The 15,093-nt window shown below is 40.1% G+C and overlaps 1 protein-coding gene across 2 annotated transcripts in view; it reads left to right on the top strand.

The window, feature by feature from the left end:
- Window positions 1-13,934: 13,934 nt before the first annotated feature.
- LOC115999732 (protein SCAR2-like) overlaps window positions 13,935-15,093 on the top strand; it is an 8,995-nt gene continuing 7,836 nt past the window's right edge. For both annotated transcript variants that reach the window (XM_031239631.1, XM_031239630.1), the window contains exon 1: window positions 13,935-14,351. In XM_031239631.1, coding sequence (XP_031095491.1) covers window positions 14,197-14,351 — 155 coding nt within the window. In that variant the 5' untranslated portion in view covers window positions 13,935-14,196. The remainder of the gene's footprint in view (window positions 14,352-15,093) is intronic.

Raw genomic sequence — 15,093 nt, 5'->3', positions numbered from 1 at the left:
TGTGCGCTACTCAGTTTCATGGATGCTTTCAGAGGCTACCACCAGATATTTATGGACGATAAGGATGAAGTGAAAACGGCTTTCCTCACCCCAGACGGGGTTTACTACTACAAAGTGATGCCGTTCGTCTTAAAAAATGCAGGGGCCACGTTCACTCGAACGGTAGCTAAGGTGTTTCATAGCCTACTCGGGAAAACCATGGAAGCTTACGTGGATGATTTATTGGTAAAAAGCAAGGAAGAGACCGAGCACGCAATGGATCTAAGAGCCTACTTCGAACTCATGAAGAAATACAACCTCCGATTAAATCCCAAGAAATGCGCCTTCGGGGTCCGAGGAGGTAAATTCTTGGGTTACATGGTAACTCAAAGGGGAATAGAGCCCAACCCCGAGAAGGTAAGGGCCATTCTAGACATGCAACCACCCACCAGTGTGCTGGAGATACAAAAGCTAACGGGACGCTTAGCAGCCTTAAGCCGACTCCTGTCTAGGTCAGCGGAGCGATCCTTACCCTTCTCCGAAGTAATTAAAAGAAGAAAAGGGTTCGAATGGACTCAAGAATGCCAAAACTCCTTTGAAGAATTGAAGACATATCTGCTATCCCCCCCTTTGCTGGCCAAACCTCAAGAGGGAGAAACCCTGTACCTTTACATGGCAGTCAGCGAGCGAGCCCTGAGCTCTGTCCTAGTACGAGAAGAGGGAACTCAACACCCGGTCTACTACGTGAGCAAGCTCCTGAGAGGAGCAGAAACTCGATACACGCCATTAGAAAAGATGGCATACGCCCTAGTTACCACCGCGCGGAAGTTGGTCCTATACTTCCAAGCCCACCCAATAGAAGTATTCACCGACCAACCGCTAGCGGGGATACTGAGAAACCCGATGTCCTCGGGGCGAATGATGAAATAGGCCATAGAATTAACACAATACGGAATCGAGTACAGGCCCCGACCTTCCATCAAGGCACAAGCACTAGCAGACTTCATAGTAGAATGCACGGCGCAGGACCGGAGAGGAAAAACAAATAACGACGCCCCAGATGAGTGGTGGGAACTAAATGCAGACGGGGCAGCCAGCGCCAAGCACTGCGGAGGGGGAATAATGTTAACCACGCCAGAAGGGTTCAAGGTGTATTACTCCCTGGAATACCAATTCAAGGTGTCCAACAACGAGGCAGAGTATGAGGCAGTAATCGGGGGCATAAGACTGGCAGTCGCGCTAGGAGCGCGCAACCTGCGCATCAAGACAGACTCGCGGCTAGTGGTAGGGCAAATCAAAGGCACATTTGAAACTAGAGGGGAAAATTTAAAGATGTACAAAGACGTTACAGAAGGCTTATTGGAAAAATTAAAGGCGCATGAAATACAACACGTGCCCCGAACAGAGAACGTAGAAGCAGATTTAATGTCCAAAATATCCCTGGGAGGAGTCCCAAGGCACTTGTCACAGGTTTGCAGAAAGGAGATCATCTACGCACCTAGTACAGAATCCCTCCTAGTAGCCTCCGTCACCTCAACAGGCGTGCCTCCCTTACCCAAATGGATGGAGGAATTAACAAACTACATCACCAAAGGAGAACTTCCGCTGGACCCCACGCAGGCGGCCAAAATCAAACGGAGAGTTCCAGCTTACTGGCTGGAAGGTCGCCAGTTGTATAAAAAGTCTTTCGGTGGCCCGCTACTGAAATGCTTACAGCCCAGCGAAGCCGAACAAGTAATAGAAGAGGCCTACAAAGGCATATGCGCCGCTCACCAAGGAGCCAATACCTTAGCAAGGAAATTACTGATCCAAGGCTATTACTGGCCCAACATGGTCCACGATTGCATTCAAAAGGTCCAGAATTGCCAAACCTGTCAGAAGTTTGCAGAAAAGCAAGGTAGGCCGGCAACCTTCTACACCCCCGTCACCACGGCGATACCCTTCGCTAAATGAGGAGTAGATCTTTTGGGACCACTACCACAAGCCCCAGGATGCCACAAGTACTGCATAGTCGCCGTTGACTATTTCACTAAGTGGATGGAGGTTGAGCCGCTGGTAACGATCATTGAATACCAATGTCGCCGATTTTTATGGAAAAGGATAATTTGCCGTTTTGGCATCCCCGAACACCTCGTCACAGATAACGGGCGTCAATTCGATAGCAAGGATTTCTCAGAATTTTGCAAGAATTATGGCATTCAGCACACTAAAGTATCGGTGGCATATCCCCAAGCGAATGGGCAGGTAGAAAATGCCAACAGAACCATCATGGATGGATTAAAGAAACGAATAGAAGAGGAAGGAGGTGCATGGGTCGACCAGCTAGACTACATCCTTTGGGCCTACGGAACTACTCCCCGTCGAGCAACAGGAGAAACCCCGTTCAGCCTCACGTACGGTTTCGAGGCTAAAGTCCCTATAGAAGTCCTGAGCCCCACGGACAGGATATTGCATTACGAAGATCAAGCTAACGAGCAGATGAAGCAGCTGGAAAAGAACTTCCTCGAAGAACGAAGAGATGTGGCCAAGTGCCGAATAGCGGAATACCAACAGGCAATAAAAAGGTACCATGACGCTCGAGTAAAGCCTAAGTACTTTTACTTAGGCGACTTGGTACTCAGGGATAGGCAAGCATCACAGCCAAACCAAGGAGGAAAGGTTGCCAAAAACTGGGAAGGTCCATACAGGATTGCAGCAATTGTTAGACCCGGCACCTACAAATTGGAAACAATGGAGGGTAAGGCAATAGATCGCATATGGAACTCGGGCCGGCTCAAGAAATTCTACAAATAAGAAAGCCAGTCAAACCGGGAAATATGATGTACTTTATGACTTTAGCTACACTCACAATATATACTAACAAACTTCGTTCGTCTCAAGACAAAATACCAGCTGCGTCAAGTATCATTATTAGACCATCAGACTTATCCACCACCGAGTGGAAAACATATACCCATTAGCCAGTGGCAGACTCGTATTCCCACCACCGTGTGGAAGAAACGCATACTCACTAGGCAATGGAAGACATATACCCACCACCGAGTGGAAGACATATACCCACCACCGAGTGGAAGACATATACCCACCACCGAGTGGAAAACATATACCCATTAGCCAGTGGCAGACTTGTATTCCCACCACCATGTGGAAGAAACACATACTCACTAGGCAATGGAAAGACATATACCCACCACCGAGTGGAAGACATATACCCACCACCGAGTGGAAAACATATACCCATTAGCCAGTGGCAGACTCGTATTCCCACCACCGATATACCCATTAGCCAGTGGCAGACTCGTATTCCCACCACCGTGTGGAACATTAGCCAGTGGCAGACTCGTATTCCCACCACCGTGTGGAAGAAACGCATACTCACCAGGCAATGGAAGACATATACCCACCACCGAGTGGAAGACATATACCCACCACCGAGTGGAAGACATGTACCCACCATGACATAAAACTCTTAAAGCAAAGAGTAAACAATGAATAAGTTTTCATGAACAAATAAACTCTTAAAACGAACATCGTAGTTTTCATAAACAAGAACGAGTAGGAATACATAAAAGTCCATCAGTACTACAAAAGAAAGACATCGATACCATAACAGTCGCTAAAGCAAGACATTAAAAAAGACCAACTAAACACCAGGAGCCTGGCTGCTGACGTCCCCACGTACATCCTGAGGACCGGCACCATCTACACTGTCCAAAGGACCAAGAGAAATTTCGGCATTCGAAAGATCAGCTAAAACCTGGAGATTGGCGGCAGAGTTGAGGTACGCAGAATCAAAAGGAATCTCGCGTCGTCCACCCGAATCAGATGGAAAAGCAAATCCCGGAGGATGCGCCCCTGAGGCAACACCTGAGCCTAGGACAGGAGCGCCAGGGCCCTCATTTAGATGACGATCAGCCCAAGAATGAAGAGAGGGCGGAAGCCCCAGATCAGTCGGCATGAACGGAGGATTGGAAGACTGTAGGGTAGCATAGATCTCTTGCTGCATATGCCGAGATCCCTCATAATAATCCTCTAATGACATCTCGGCCGCATACTGAGCACCATCCGAAGAAGCCAACCAATCCTTGCCAATCAAGGCAAAGTCATCAGAGGCCCCACAAATGGACGCCAAAGCATCCTGGCGAAACGTATCGGAGTTTCTATAATCCGAAACCGCAGAAAAAAGAGACTCCTCAGCCACACGACGTCCCTCCTCGGCTTCCCGACAAGCTCGCCGAAGCTCCGCCTGAGTAGTCAGGCTGCGATGAGAAGCCTCCACCTGATCTTGATACCGCACAGTGAGATCCTTAAAACGAGCATCGAGCTCCTCCAGCTCCTGAGATCACTCCCGAGAGCACTTACGGTTGGCCGAAACAGCAGCGATCGCGTAAACAACCCAAGAAATAAGAAGAAAAAAAAATGGACCAAATGCGCCGAAAACATACCCGATAAAGGTGGATAATCGTCCGTCGGTCGAGAGCCTCCTCACTAATAGCCTGCATATACTCCTGATCACAAGGAAAAATAACTTTCTCCCCCCATTCCAAGGGGTTATAATTGAAACGCGTCCCGCACATCGAAGAATCCGTCCATCCAGTAACCGTGAGAGTCAAGGGTTGCGGTAACGAGCCAGATGGCTCCTCTCCAGCAGGCTCCTCTCCAGCAGGCTCCGCCCTGGCCCGCTTTTGTAAGGCTCCTGAATTGGCCAAGGCACACGGAGGGGAACTAGAAAAGGCCGGTGGGGCGGAAGGCTCATCCACAGGCTTCTTGCCCTTATCGCCCGGACCCTCAGTAGGCAGAGGGGGAGGGGCCGCAGAACGGGCAGTATGCGATCGTGTGAGACGGCGAAACCGCTCCCGCAAGATGTCATGTCGAGAGGCCATCCCAGACGGTATGGCACCAAAAGAACTAATAGGGGCGGAAGGACCTACCGCGTCAAAAAACGGGACCCCCGAACCGGAATATATATATATATATATATATATATATATATAGCAACATAAGAATTAGGGGTGAAAGAACATAAACAAAAGAACGGCTTCTTAAAGCAAAGAAGAAAGCACAGACCAGTATCCGCAGCGCCCGTAGGTAACAGCCCAGCGTTCTCTAAAGCTTCCAGTTCGATACAGGCATTCACCTGCACCGGACCGAGGTCTCGGAAAACCTGAACTTGCTGGGCTAACACCCCGGTCGGCGTAGGCGGCCGGTCAAGCTTAAAGTAATAAGTGGGCCAGGAAGTAGGAAAATCAAATGCACCCCCAACAGGACGAACAAAAACAAAGCGCTCCTTCCAGCGCTTGAAAGATTTGTTAATACCCTCAAAACGCAATCCCTCACGCGGAACGATTTGGATGGACCCAGGCGAACTAGACCCCACCGCGGCAACATAAAAAAGCTGCGTGAAAAGAGAAAGGGTCGGCGGAATGCTCAAAGAGTCACACAAAGAAAGAAAAGTCGCCACAAAGATGCTCAAAGAGTCACACAAAGAAAGAAAAGTCGCCACAAAGCGAAACGAATTCGGAGATAAAGAAAGAAAAGTCGCCACAAAGCGAAACGAATTCGGAGATAGCTGACCATGCACCAGATTAAAATATCTACAAACCTCATTAAACAAAGGAGACGGAGGTACTCGAAACCCATACTTGGCGGCCAAAAGGGACAATGCTACATAACCGCCCGAAGGGGGATCAAAGACGGGTCGTGAAGTATCCAGAATAACCTCGACAGATGGACCCAATAGAAGACGAACTAAACTAACATCAAACTCTTTTAGTATAGAAGGCTGAGTGGGGAAGAACTCTACGTCCTCAAATTCACCAGGGCCTCGGGCCAAAGGCGAAAGGGAAGGAAAGTCTGGGCCAAGGGATGCAGGAAGATGAGAAGGAAATCCAGAAGGATCCGCGGACAACTGATGAACAAAACCCCCGAAAACAGTAGACGATTCATCAGCAGGAGGAGAGTAAGCCTCGAAGTCAGAAGACTCCTCCGCCTCAGTAGAATCAGAGTGAGAAGGGGAAGAAATTGCCACCCTAGGCATTTACACTAACCTGGTGACGGACCGACTAAATGAGGGCAAGGATGAAACCAACAGACTAGAAATCTGAAAACAGCAATATAAGCAAGTAAGTAAAAAAAAAAAAAAAAAAAAAAAAAAAAAAAAAACGTCAGCCCTGGGCTGACTGCCTCGCATGAGGAGGCAGTCAGCCTGGCTGACCACCTCGCGTGAGCAGGCAGTCAGCCTGCCGGCGGCGGTCGCCGCACGAAAGGCAGTCAGCTGGGCATTTTTTTCCAACGGTTCAAAAAAAAATGATGATGATGATGAACGAATGAAGGATAAAGAAATGAATAGCAGAAAAGAGAATGGAGGGAACGGAAGAGGCAAAAAAAAAAAAAAAACACAAAACATACCAGTGGAGCACGAAGGAGGAAAAGGATGGAGGGAATGGAAGGAGGAGAGATGTTAGAGAGAGAAAGGAGAAGTGGAAAATGAGGGGGGGAGTAAGGTATTTATAGTGGTGGAAGTCCAAAAAAAAAAAAAGTAAATTTTCGCAGACCAAACAAAACAGGAAAACACAATTATACTTTCCCGAGACTTTGTATTTACAAAATCCCAAGAAAGTGGAGGACTGGATGATGGATAATACACTAGGCCTGGACTACATGGACCGGCCCAAGAAAGCAAGTATACTTTCTAGAGACTTCGTATCCACAAAGTCCCAAGAAAGTGGGGGACTGGATGATGGATAATACACTAGGCCTAGACTACATGGACCGGCCTAAGAAAGCAATCGGATCAAGAAAGCCCAAGAATGACCCTCAACACAAAGCTACAGAAGAGTTCGATAAGGATTGGACTTAGCACCTGTAATATTAGCAAGAATAGGGCTTATTAGTTATAATGTAACAGGGACTCCCAATATGGGGCGGTCCAAGATTCTTATTCCTTGTAGGGCTCTAGGCCCAAAATATGTATAAATAGACCCTCCACACATGGAGAGAGGACAAGCAATTCTGAGCAATACAATACATATATTCTCTCGCTACATTTTCCTACATACTTCTTATATTCTCGCTACTCGAACAGGTAGTGTTGGCCTGCCTATTGACTACCCAGAAGTCATAAAACCAACAATTTGCTTACGCTTAAAGTGAGACATTATTTATATTATCACAATTAAAACTTGAACTCTAAACCAAGTTTTAATTTAGAATTTGATTGAACTTAATAGATTATTGGTTCGGATATTTTTAGTTATGTTATATCCTAATATAATATTTGGTCCAAATATCGGATATTGAAATTTCACATAAATTATACTTTAAAGTAAAAGTTATATATACGTTTCACTCAAATGAATATATCCAAATTATTTTAAATTTAGCTAAAAAATATTAATATTATCTAAATTAAACCAAATTGTATGTGAACTTAATAGATTATTATTCCAGAGATGCCTCCACTGAGGCTTGAACCCACTCCCTTCCACATGGGAGTGTATACCGGGTGCCGCTTAATCACAAGATCTTTGGCTGTTCCAGATATATTTTTAATTATGTTATATTGATATATAAATTTGGTTCAAATATCAAATGTAATTATATACATTGACTTAAAAGTAAAAATTATCTTTATTTAATTTAAACCAAACATATTCAAAAATATTTTAAATATAAGATTTAAAGATCACTCAAAATTGAACTTTTGTTAATTTTATAATGTTAGTATAAAAAAACCTAATTTGAAAATAATAAACAAGTTTTCTAAACATAAAACATAAAATAGAAAAAAAAAAAAAAGATAAGAGAAAACAGAAGTAAACTGGTTGAAAATGAAAAAAGAGGTTTCTATTAAGGGTGTGTTTGGAAACCCAAAAAATTATTTCTGGAAATCATTTTTCGGATTTCATGTGTTTGGGAGAGGGTAGGAAATTGTAAGTCAATTGAAAATGATTTCCTGTCAAAGGAAAAATAGCTTGTTATTTTTTTTTTTTTGGAAAATGACTTCCCATCTTTGTAGAGTCATTTTCCAGATCCAACACCTTCTTCTTCTTGGCTTCTTCCAAGAATGCTTCCTCGATTTTCTTTCAAGAATGCTTCCTCGATGTTCGTCTGTCATCCTCCGCTTTCTACTTTGGTTGGTTTCCATCGAAAACCAGTACCAGTAGAAACCGAAATTTTTTAAAATATTTTGTTTGTTATTTGAAAAAAAAAAAAACAGTTGGACAAAATATAGTTGTTGCCAAATCTTTTTTAGATAACAACAATTAAAATTTTAATTATACAATTCTGCTTATTTTCTAGAAAATGAACCAAATACAAAGACAATTTTCTGGATTGCAACTAAACACGAGAAATGAAAATGTTTTCTGGAAAATGACTCATTTTTCAGAAAACATTTCCAGAAGTTATTTTTCTAGTTTTCAAACACACCCTAATAGTAAATGCAAAATTTTAAAAATTTATAATACACATGATGCAATACTGTCATCGTCATGAGGAAGCTCACAACTTGAACATAAAATTAGGGTTTAACTGCCATTCTGCACCATGAACTAAAACCGAATTTTCATGCCGTACCCTAACCTTTCATAACTGCTATTTCAATGCACAAACCATACAATTTTTTTTTCGCCTAGAATTTTTTACAGGTTTTCCTGTATCCCTGATGACATGGCGTTAGTATTTATCTGATGTAGAGCTTATTTTTATTAATTCGTCCTAAATTGAAGTTTTTGGAAAGTTTGGGGTTCTTTCTTAATTAATCAAAAATTCAATCTCTAGCTGTTCTACTACTCCGTCTCCCCTCTGCTGAGACCTACGCCGTGGACTACTCCAGACACCCTCCCCCGCCTCCTCGTCGACCACGCTTCTACACCATCCCCAACCTCTCTTCTACCGCCGGCCTTCAATTCCTTCCCCTTTGACACTCAATCAGATTATGCCCAAACATCCTACAACTTGAACAATATCTGGGAATTGTTTCATACTCAATTCTTTGTTAGAGGTCGTTGGAGTTGATCATTCGCCTCTGCACGTCGTCGACGAGTCGTCGGCGGAACACGAAACCCATAGTCCAACTATTCGGTGAGAACCTAACATATAATTTCAGCAGCCAAATATGGAAGTTTAGGGTTCAAATCAGCTATAGCTATGTTCGCGCCGTCTTGGAGAAAAGGATCGCCGATTGCAAAATCAATAATTTCGACTGCCTACGTCGGACCTAGGGGGTTACTTTGCCACCATCCTCACCAACATCGGCACGCCGGAAGGAGCCATAACCAGAAAGGAAAGCTAAATCATGAAAATGGAGGCAACCATACCTGTTATCCAGAGGTCCTGAGCACGAGCTTTAGCAAGGATGACCGGAGGTCACTAGAGTTGATCATTCGCCTCTGTATGTCGACAAGTCGCCGGTGGAACACGAAACCGATGGTCCCATTATTCGGCAAGAACCTGACGTGTAATTTCAGCAGCCAAATATGGAGGTTTAGGGTTCAAATCGACCGTAGCTAGGTTCGTTCAATCTTAGAGAGAAGGATAGACGATTGTAAACGCACTAATTCCAACTGCCAGCGCCGGACCTGGGGGTACTCTACCACCACCGCTACCATCAAGGATGACCGGAGGTTTGTTTATTTAAGTGAAATGATGAAATGGATGCCAACTCATACTTTTATTACTTATTTAAACAGTCAATAACAAAACACCTCCACATCAGCATATTATTACTAATAACTTGAAGGAAACCTGTAAAAAATTCTAAGCAAAAAAAATTGTGGGGTTTGTGCATTGAAACAGTAGTTATGAAAGGTCATGGTGCGGCATGAAGAATCGATTTTAGTTTATGTTGCGGAATGACACTTAAGCCTAAAATTGAGCTTGCAATTCTGCCTACGTGGCAACCATCTAGCGACTAGCAGCAGGGCCGGCCCTGGCCATGTTTGGCCAGGGCAGGCGCACAGGGCCCCCAAATTTTGGGGGCCCCAAATATTGCTAAGAGTATATGTACATACTCTGTACATATATAATCAATAATCCGTAATAGTGTGGTGACTGTACTGTGCCCCCAAATTTTGGGGGCACTTTTATTAAAAAAAAAAAATATTGTATATTTATGTTTTATATATTAATGTTGGTGTGATTTATGTATAAAGAAATTAAGACGGTCTAAAATTTTAAAAAGTTTACATACCTAATTGTTAAGGACTTAATTTACGTATAGAGTTATAATCCTATAACTTATAGAAATTGAGGCGGACATATTTGACTATTGTGAAATACTAAAATTATTATATATAAAGAGTCAAATTACTCTTATTCCTATTATAATGCATAGACGCAAGATTTGTATTCACAACGCATGAATTTGATCTCAATAATCATTAATTTGAAGTGTGTTATTTGTGCATTTGGCATTCTCAATTTTTTTTTATTCTTCACGATAAAAGGATGAATGTATGTAAGTTAAATATTTTAGTTTTTTAATTTTTTTAAAATTTTAAACTTATTAATTAACTAACCCTATGATAGGTGAAATATAATCTAATTTCTTGTATTTTGATGCTACAATTGCAATATCAAATAGTCTTCTCTTCTTTTTTTTCTTTTTTTTTAAACCACAAATAGTCTTAACTATTTCCATTAGTTTTTTGTTTTTTGAGTACATTTCCATTACTGTTGTTTATGCATAAAGAAGTTTTGTAAAGTTGAAGTTGTTGAAATCTTACTTATGATCATGTATATTGTAAGAAAGACTCAATGAATTTGTGAATGATTTTACATCTAAATATGCCCGAAAAAGAAGAATGTCACTTAGCTTTTCAAGTGAAAATTTGAATGATAAATTTTTTATAAACTATTATATATTTTGATACAATATAATATATCTTTTATATATTTACAATTATACAAAAGGGGCCCATGTTAAATTTTCACACAGGACCCCAATTTTCTTAGGAACGGCCCTGACTAGCAGCATTATTTACATATCACTAATTATTTTATTTAAAGAGAGAATAAACAAAATTAACTATAAAATTTCTATTTTTGTAGTACAATACAATATTTTATACAACTTAAAAAAATTAATAACCTATATTATTTTATGAAGGGAAATAAGTGGGAACATTATACCATCTCTATTCTCTATCCAATTTGGTTGTCACATTCACAACCTGGTTTGTTGGCAAGCTCTTTTTTTTTTTTCAACAATTTATTGAAATTATATATTATGATGTTTGGTTGGTAGGAAATTTTTTTGTTCTTAATTTCAATTTTAAGAATACGACGAGAAAACACAGGTTCAAAGAAATGAAATCTAAACAAATTCTTGGTGCAATGATCATAACTTTTCAATTTTACTTTTATGTTACAAATTTTCACAAAAACAAAAAATTAATAATGAATTAAAATGTCAAAGTCTTTGTGGTCGAGCGGTATAGTGTAACTTCTCAAATGAGAGGTATTAGGTTCTGATGGTTTTATCGTGACCGGATCCACCATAAATCGGGTATAATAATATAGAATGGAACAGGAAATAGTAATGTTATTGATTGGGACGTGAGGCCCAGCGGAATCTGTACAAAGCTCAATGGTACCGTTTCACTATTTAAAAAAAAATTACTAAACATATAGCCCTGAAATGTGTGAATGTGGAGGTTTCAAATTGTGAATATGGAGTATAGAATTTGTGAATGTAGAGTTATGAATGTGTGAATATGTAGTAGAGTTAACATAGTTCTAGCAGCCCTGAAATGTGTGATTGTGGAGGTTTCAAATTGTGAATATGGAGTATAGAATTTGTGAATGTAGAGTTATGAAGGTGTGAATCTGTAGTAGAGTTAACAGAGTTCTAACAACTTGTAGCCCTGTAATGTGTGAATGTGGAGTTCCCAAGTTGTGAACATGGAGTATAGGACTTGTGAATATAGAGTTCTGAATGTGTGAATGCATAACAGTGGTATTATAGTTACTAAACATATAGCCCTGTAATGTGTGAATGTGGAGTTTTCAAATTGTGAATATGGAGTATAGGGTCTGTGAATGTAGAGTTTGTGTTCTGTTGCGATGAGGAGCCGTTAACGCCGTTAATTTTTTTTATTTTAAAAAAAATTGTGAAATGGCGTCGTATTGGACCCAGGTCCACCTTGCAAGGTGGACCTGGGTCCACGGCATAACAACTGCTCCCCCCACTCACTCCATGTCACTCCCCATACCCCACTCCATAACCATCACGCCACTCCTCCCACTCACTCCATGTCACTCTCCCTACCACTTACTCCATGTCACTCCCCCTACCCCACTCCATAACCGTCACGTCACTTCCCCCCACTCACTCCATGTCACTCCCCCTATCTCACTCCATAACCGTCATGTCACTCCATGCACTCACTCTATATCTCTTCTTTGGGCTTGGCCCCAACTAGAAAATTGAGCTTATATCACATAACCCTATCAGGTTCAAACTTCCATGCTCAAATAATAAATTAAAATTAAAAAGGATTCAATATTTAAGGACTAAATATTATAACTATAAAGTCAATGAGTAAAATAAAAAATAATTGATAATTAGAAGACTAAATTTAAAATTAACTCTAATTAGTATTATTAGCAAAAAGTTTTACCAAAATATTATATATTTGATGAAATTATATTTTATATATTTTTAGTAAATAATAATAATAATAATAATAATACCCGTATAATTTTATAAGTTAATTTTAAAATGATCTCTTAATTATTGACTTTTTATAATTTTATTATTGACTTTTTTAAATTTTATTTTTGACTTTTAATTCAATCAGGGTCAACATGTTGTTGACTTTAAGTTTGATGGCCTATCACTTGAACTAGTTTTGAAGGGTCAACTAAACTTGAAAATGAATGATACTCAAAGTACAATTTTGATTCGCATTCCTAGTGTGAAAACCCCATGAACCAAACATACCTTAAATTCATAACTAATATCAAGCATCTTGTGCTCAGATGACATCTCTCCTTGAGAAGAAAAGTCACAGAATCAAACACTGGTGGGGTATTACCTCTTTAATTTGCAACATTTAGAGAAAGTATAGAACAAATACTATCTTGTGATAGAGTTAAAAGTACTCAAAAATTTGGAACTAATTATTATTATTATTATTATTATTATTAGGGTCACACTTGTGTGAGACTGCCTCATGAATCCTTATTTGTGAGACGAGTCGGTCGGGTCGGGTTAAATCAACATGCAAATGCCATACTTATAGGGGCAAATGTCATACTTATATGCACAAATGTAATACTAATCAGGAATAAAATTTTTGTCATTTATAAGGGAAAATGTAATATTTTTGAAGAAAAATGTATAGTAATAATTTTGCATTTTGATGTAAAATTATTATATTTTCCATTAAAAGTATTACATTTTTCATAATAAATAATGTTCTCCTTATAAGGAAAAATATAATACTTTTGAGGAAAAATGTAATACTTTTAAATTAAAATGTAAAAGTATTACATTTTCTCTTAAAAGTATTACATTTACTATTATAAGTAACAAAAATTTTTATTCCTGATTAGTATTTTATTTGAGCAGATAAATATGACATTTGTGCATATAAGTATCATATATATATATATATATATATATATATATATATGGTTTAAATTGATACGACCAGACCCGACCCGTCTCACGGCGAGACGGTCTCACACAAGTTTTTGCCTTATCATTATGCTTTAAAAAAGTATTATTATTATTATTATTATTATTATTATTATTCTCTCAAAAAAAATTATTATTATTATTATTATTATTATTATTATTATTATTATTATACTACGGAGTCCGGGACCGTATTTATAAAAAGTGATGATGAATGTTAGTTATGCCTTAAAAGTGATTTTATTGTAAATAAAAGCAAGCAAGCAAGCAAGCACAGTGCGGAGGATGATCAGCCATAATGAGCGCCACGACGAGCGCTGTGTGAAAGACCTACGCGTACGCGTACACCTGGCGTTAGTTAATCCCACTCCACGTCTTCACCGTTAACCCAAAACAAGTACTGTAAAATAATAAAGTATAGTCATTTAATTCCATCCTGGCCTTCACCTCACCTCCGTGACGCATACATACGTATGCACATTTGGCGGTTGAGCCTCGAAATGCAGTAGAAGACGAGGAAGCGCTAACTGAATTCCTGAGGGATTAGGGTTTCTGCATTTGGATTTTGGAGAATGCCGATGAGTAGGTACCGGATACGGGACGAGTACAGCTTGGCTGATCCCGAGCTGTACAGAGCCGTCGATAAGGATGACTCCGGAGCTCTACTGGAAGGCGTCGCCATGGCTGGACTTGTCGGCGTTTTGCGCCAGCTCGGGGACTTGGCCGAGTGAGTGATTGTTTTTGTTTTTTTGTTTCTGTTGATGTTTCGTGTCTCTGTTCACCACGCTCTGTTTGAGCTTTGAATTTATACGGAGTACTTGTTTTAGAAGTGAATGTCCTCGAAAATCGGATTTCTTTTACTGTTATTCTGATTAGTTTGATGAACTGTGAACGTTTAAGTTGAGCTTCGTACTTCAGTTTTGGATCGCGCCTAGAACTGTACTTGGTGTTGTGTTCGTTCACCAGGTTGTGCTTGAGCTTTAATTCTACTTATTTTAGAAATGAATGGCCTCGAAATTCGGTTTTTGAAAATTATTCTGCTTAGTTTGATGAATTTTTTTTATTTTTTTTATTTATTTTTATTTTTAAGTTCACGAGGTTGTGCTTGAGCTTTAATTGATTAATTCTACTTCTTTTAGAAATGAATGGCCTCGGAATTCGGTTTTGAAAATTATTCTGCTTAATTCTACTCCTTTTAGTTTGATGAACTGTTCTCTTGGAACTCTCAACGTTTAAATTCAGCTTCATACTTTTGGATCGTGCCTAGAACTAGATTGGGTTGGAAAATTTTAAGAAATTTGATTTTGTTATTCTTGTTAATCGGTTTGCATGGCTGGAATATAACCTATTAGATTGAAATTAAGGCTTAGTGAGTTCAATTATGGATGAGTTATTGGTTTCTAATGAATGTTTACACTCTCTCTCTCTCTCTCTCTCTCTCTCTCTCTCTCTCTCTCTCTCTCTCTCTC

This window comes from Ipomoea triloba, chromosome 12, assembly GCF_003576645.1.
Source record: "Ipomoea triloba cultivar NCNSP0323 chromosome 12, ASM357664v1".
Lineage (NCBI taxonomy): Eukaryota > Viridiplantae > Streptophyta > Magnoliopsida > Solanales > Convolvulaceae > Ipomoea > Ipomoea triloba.
The sequence above is the reverse complement of the archived record's forward strand: the minus strand, read 5'-3'. Positions and strand labels throughout refer to the sequence as shown.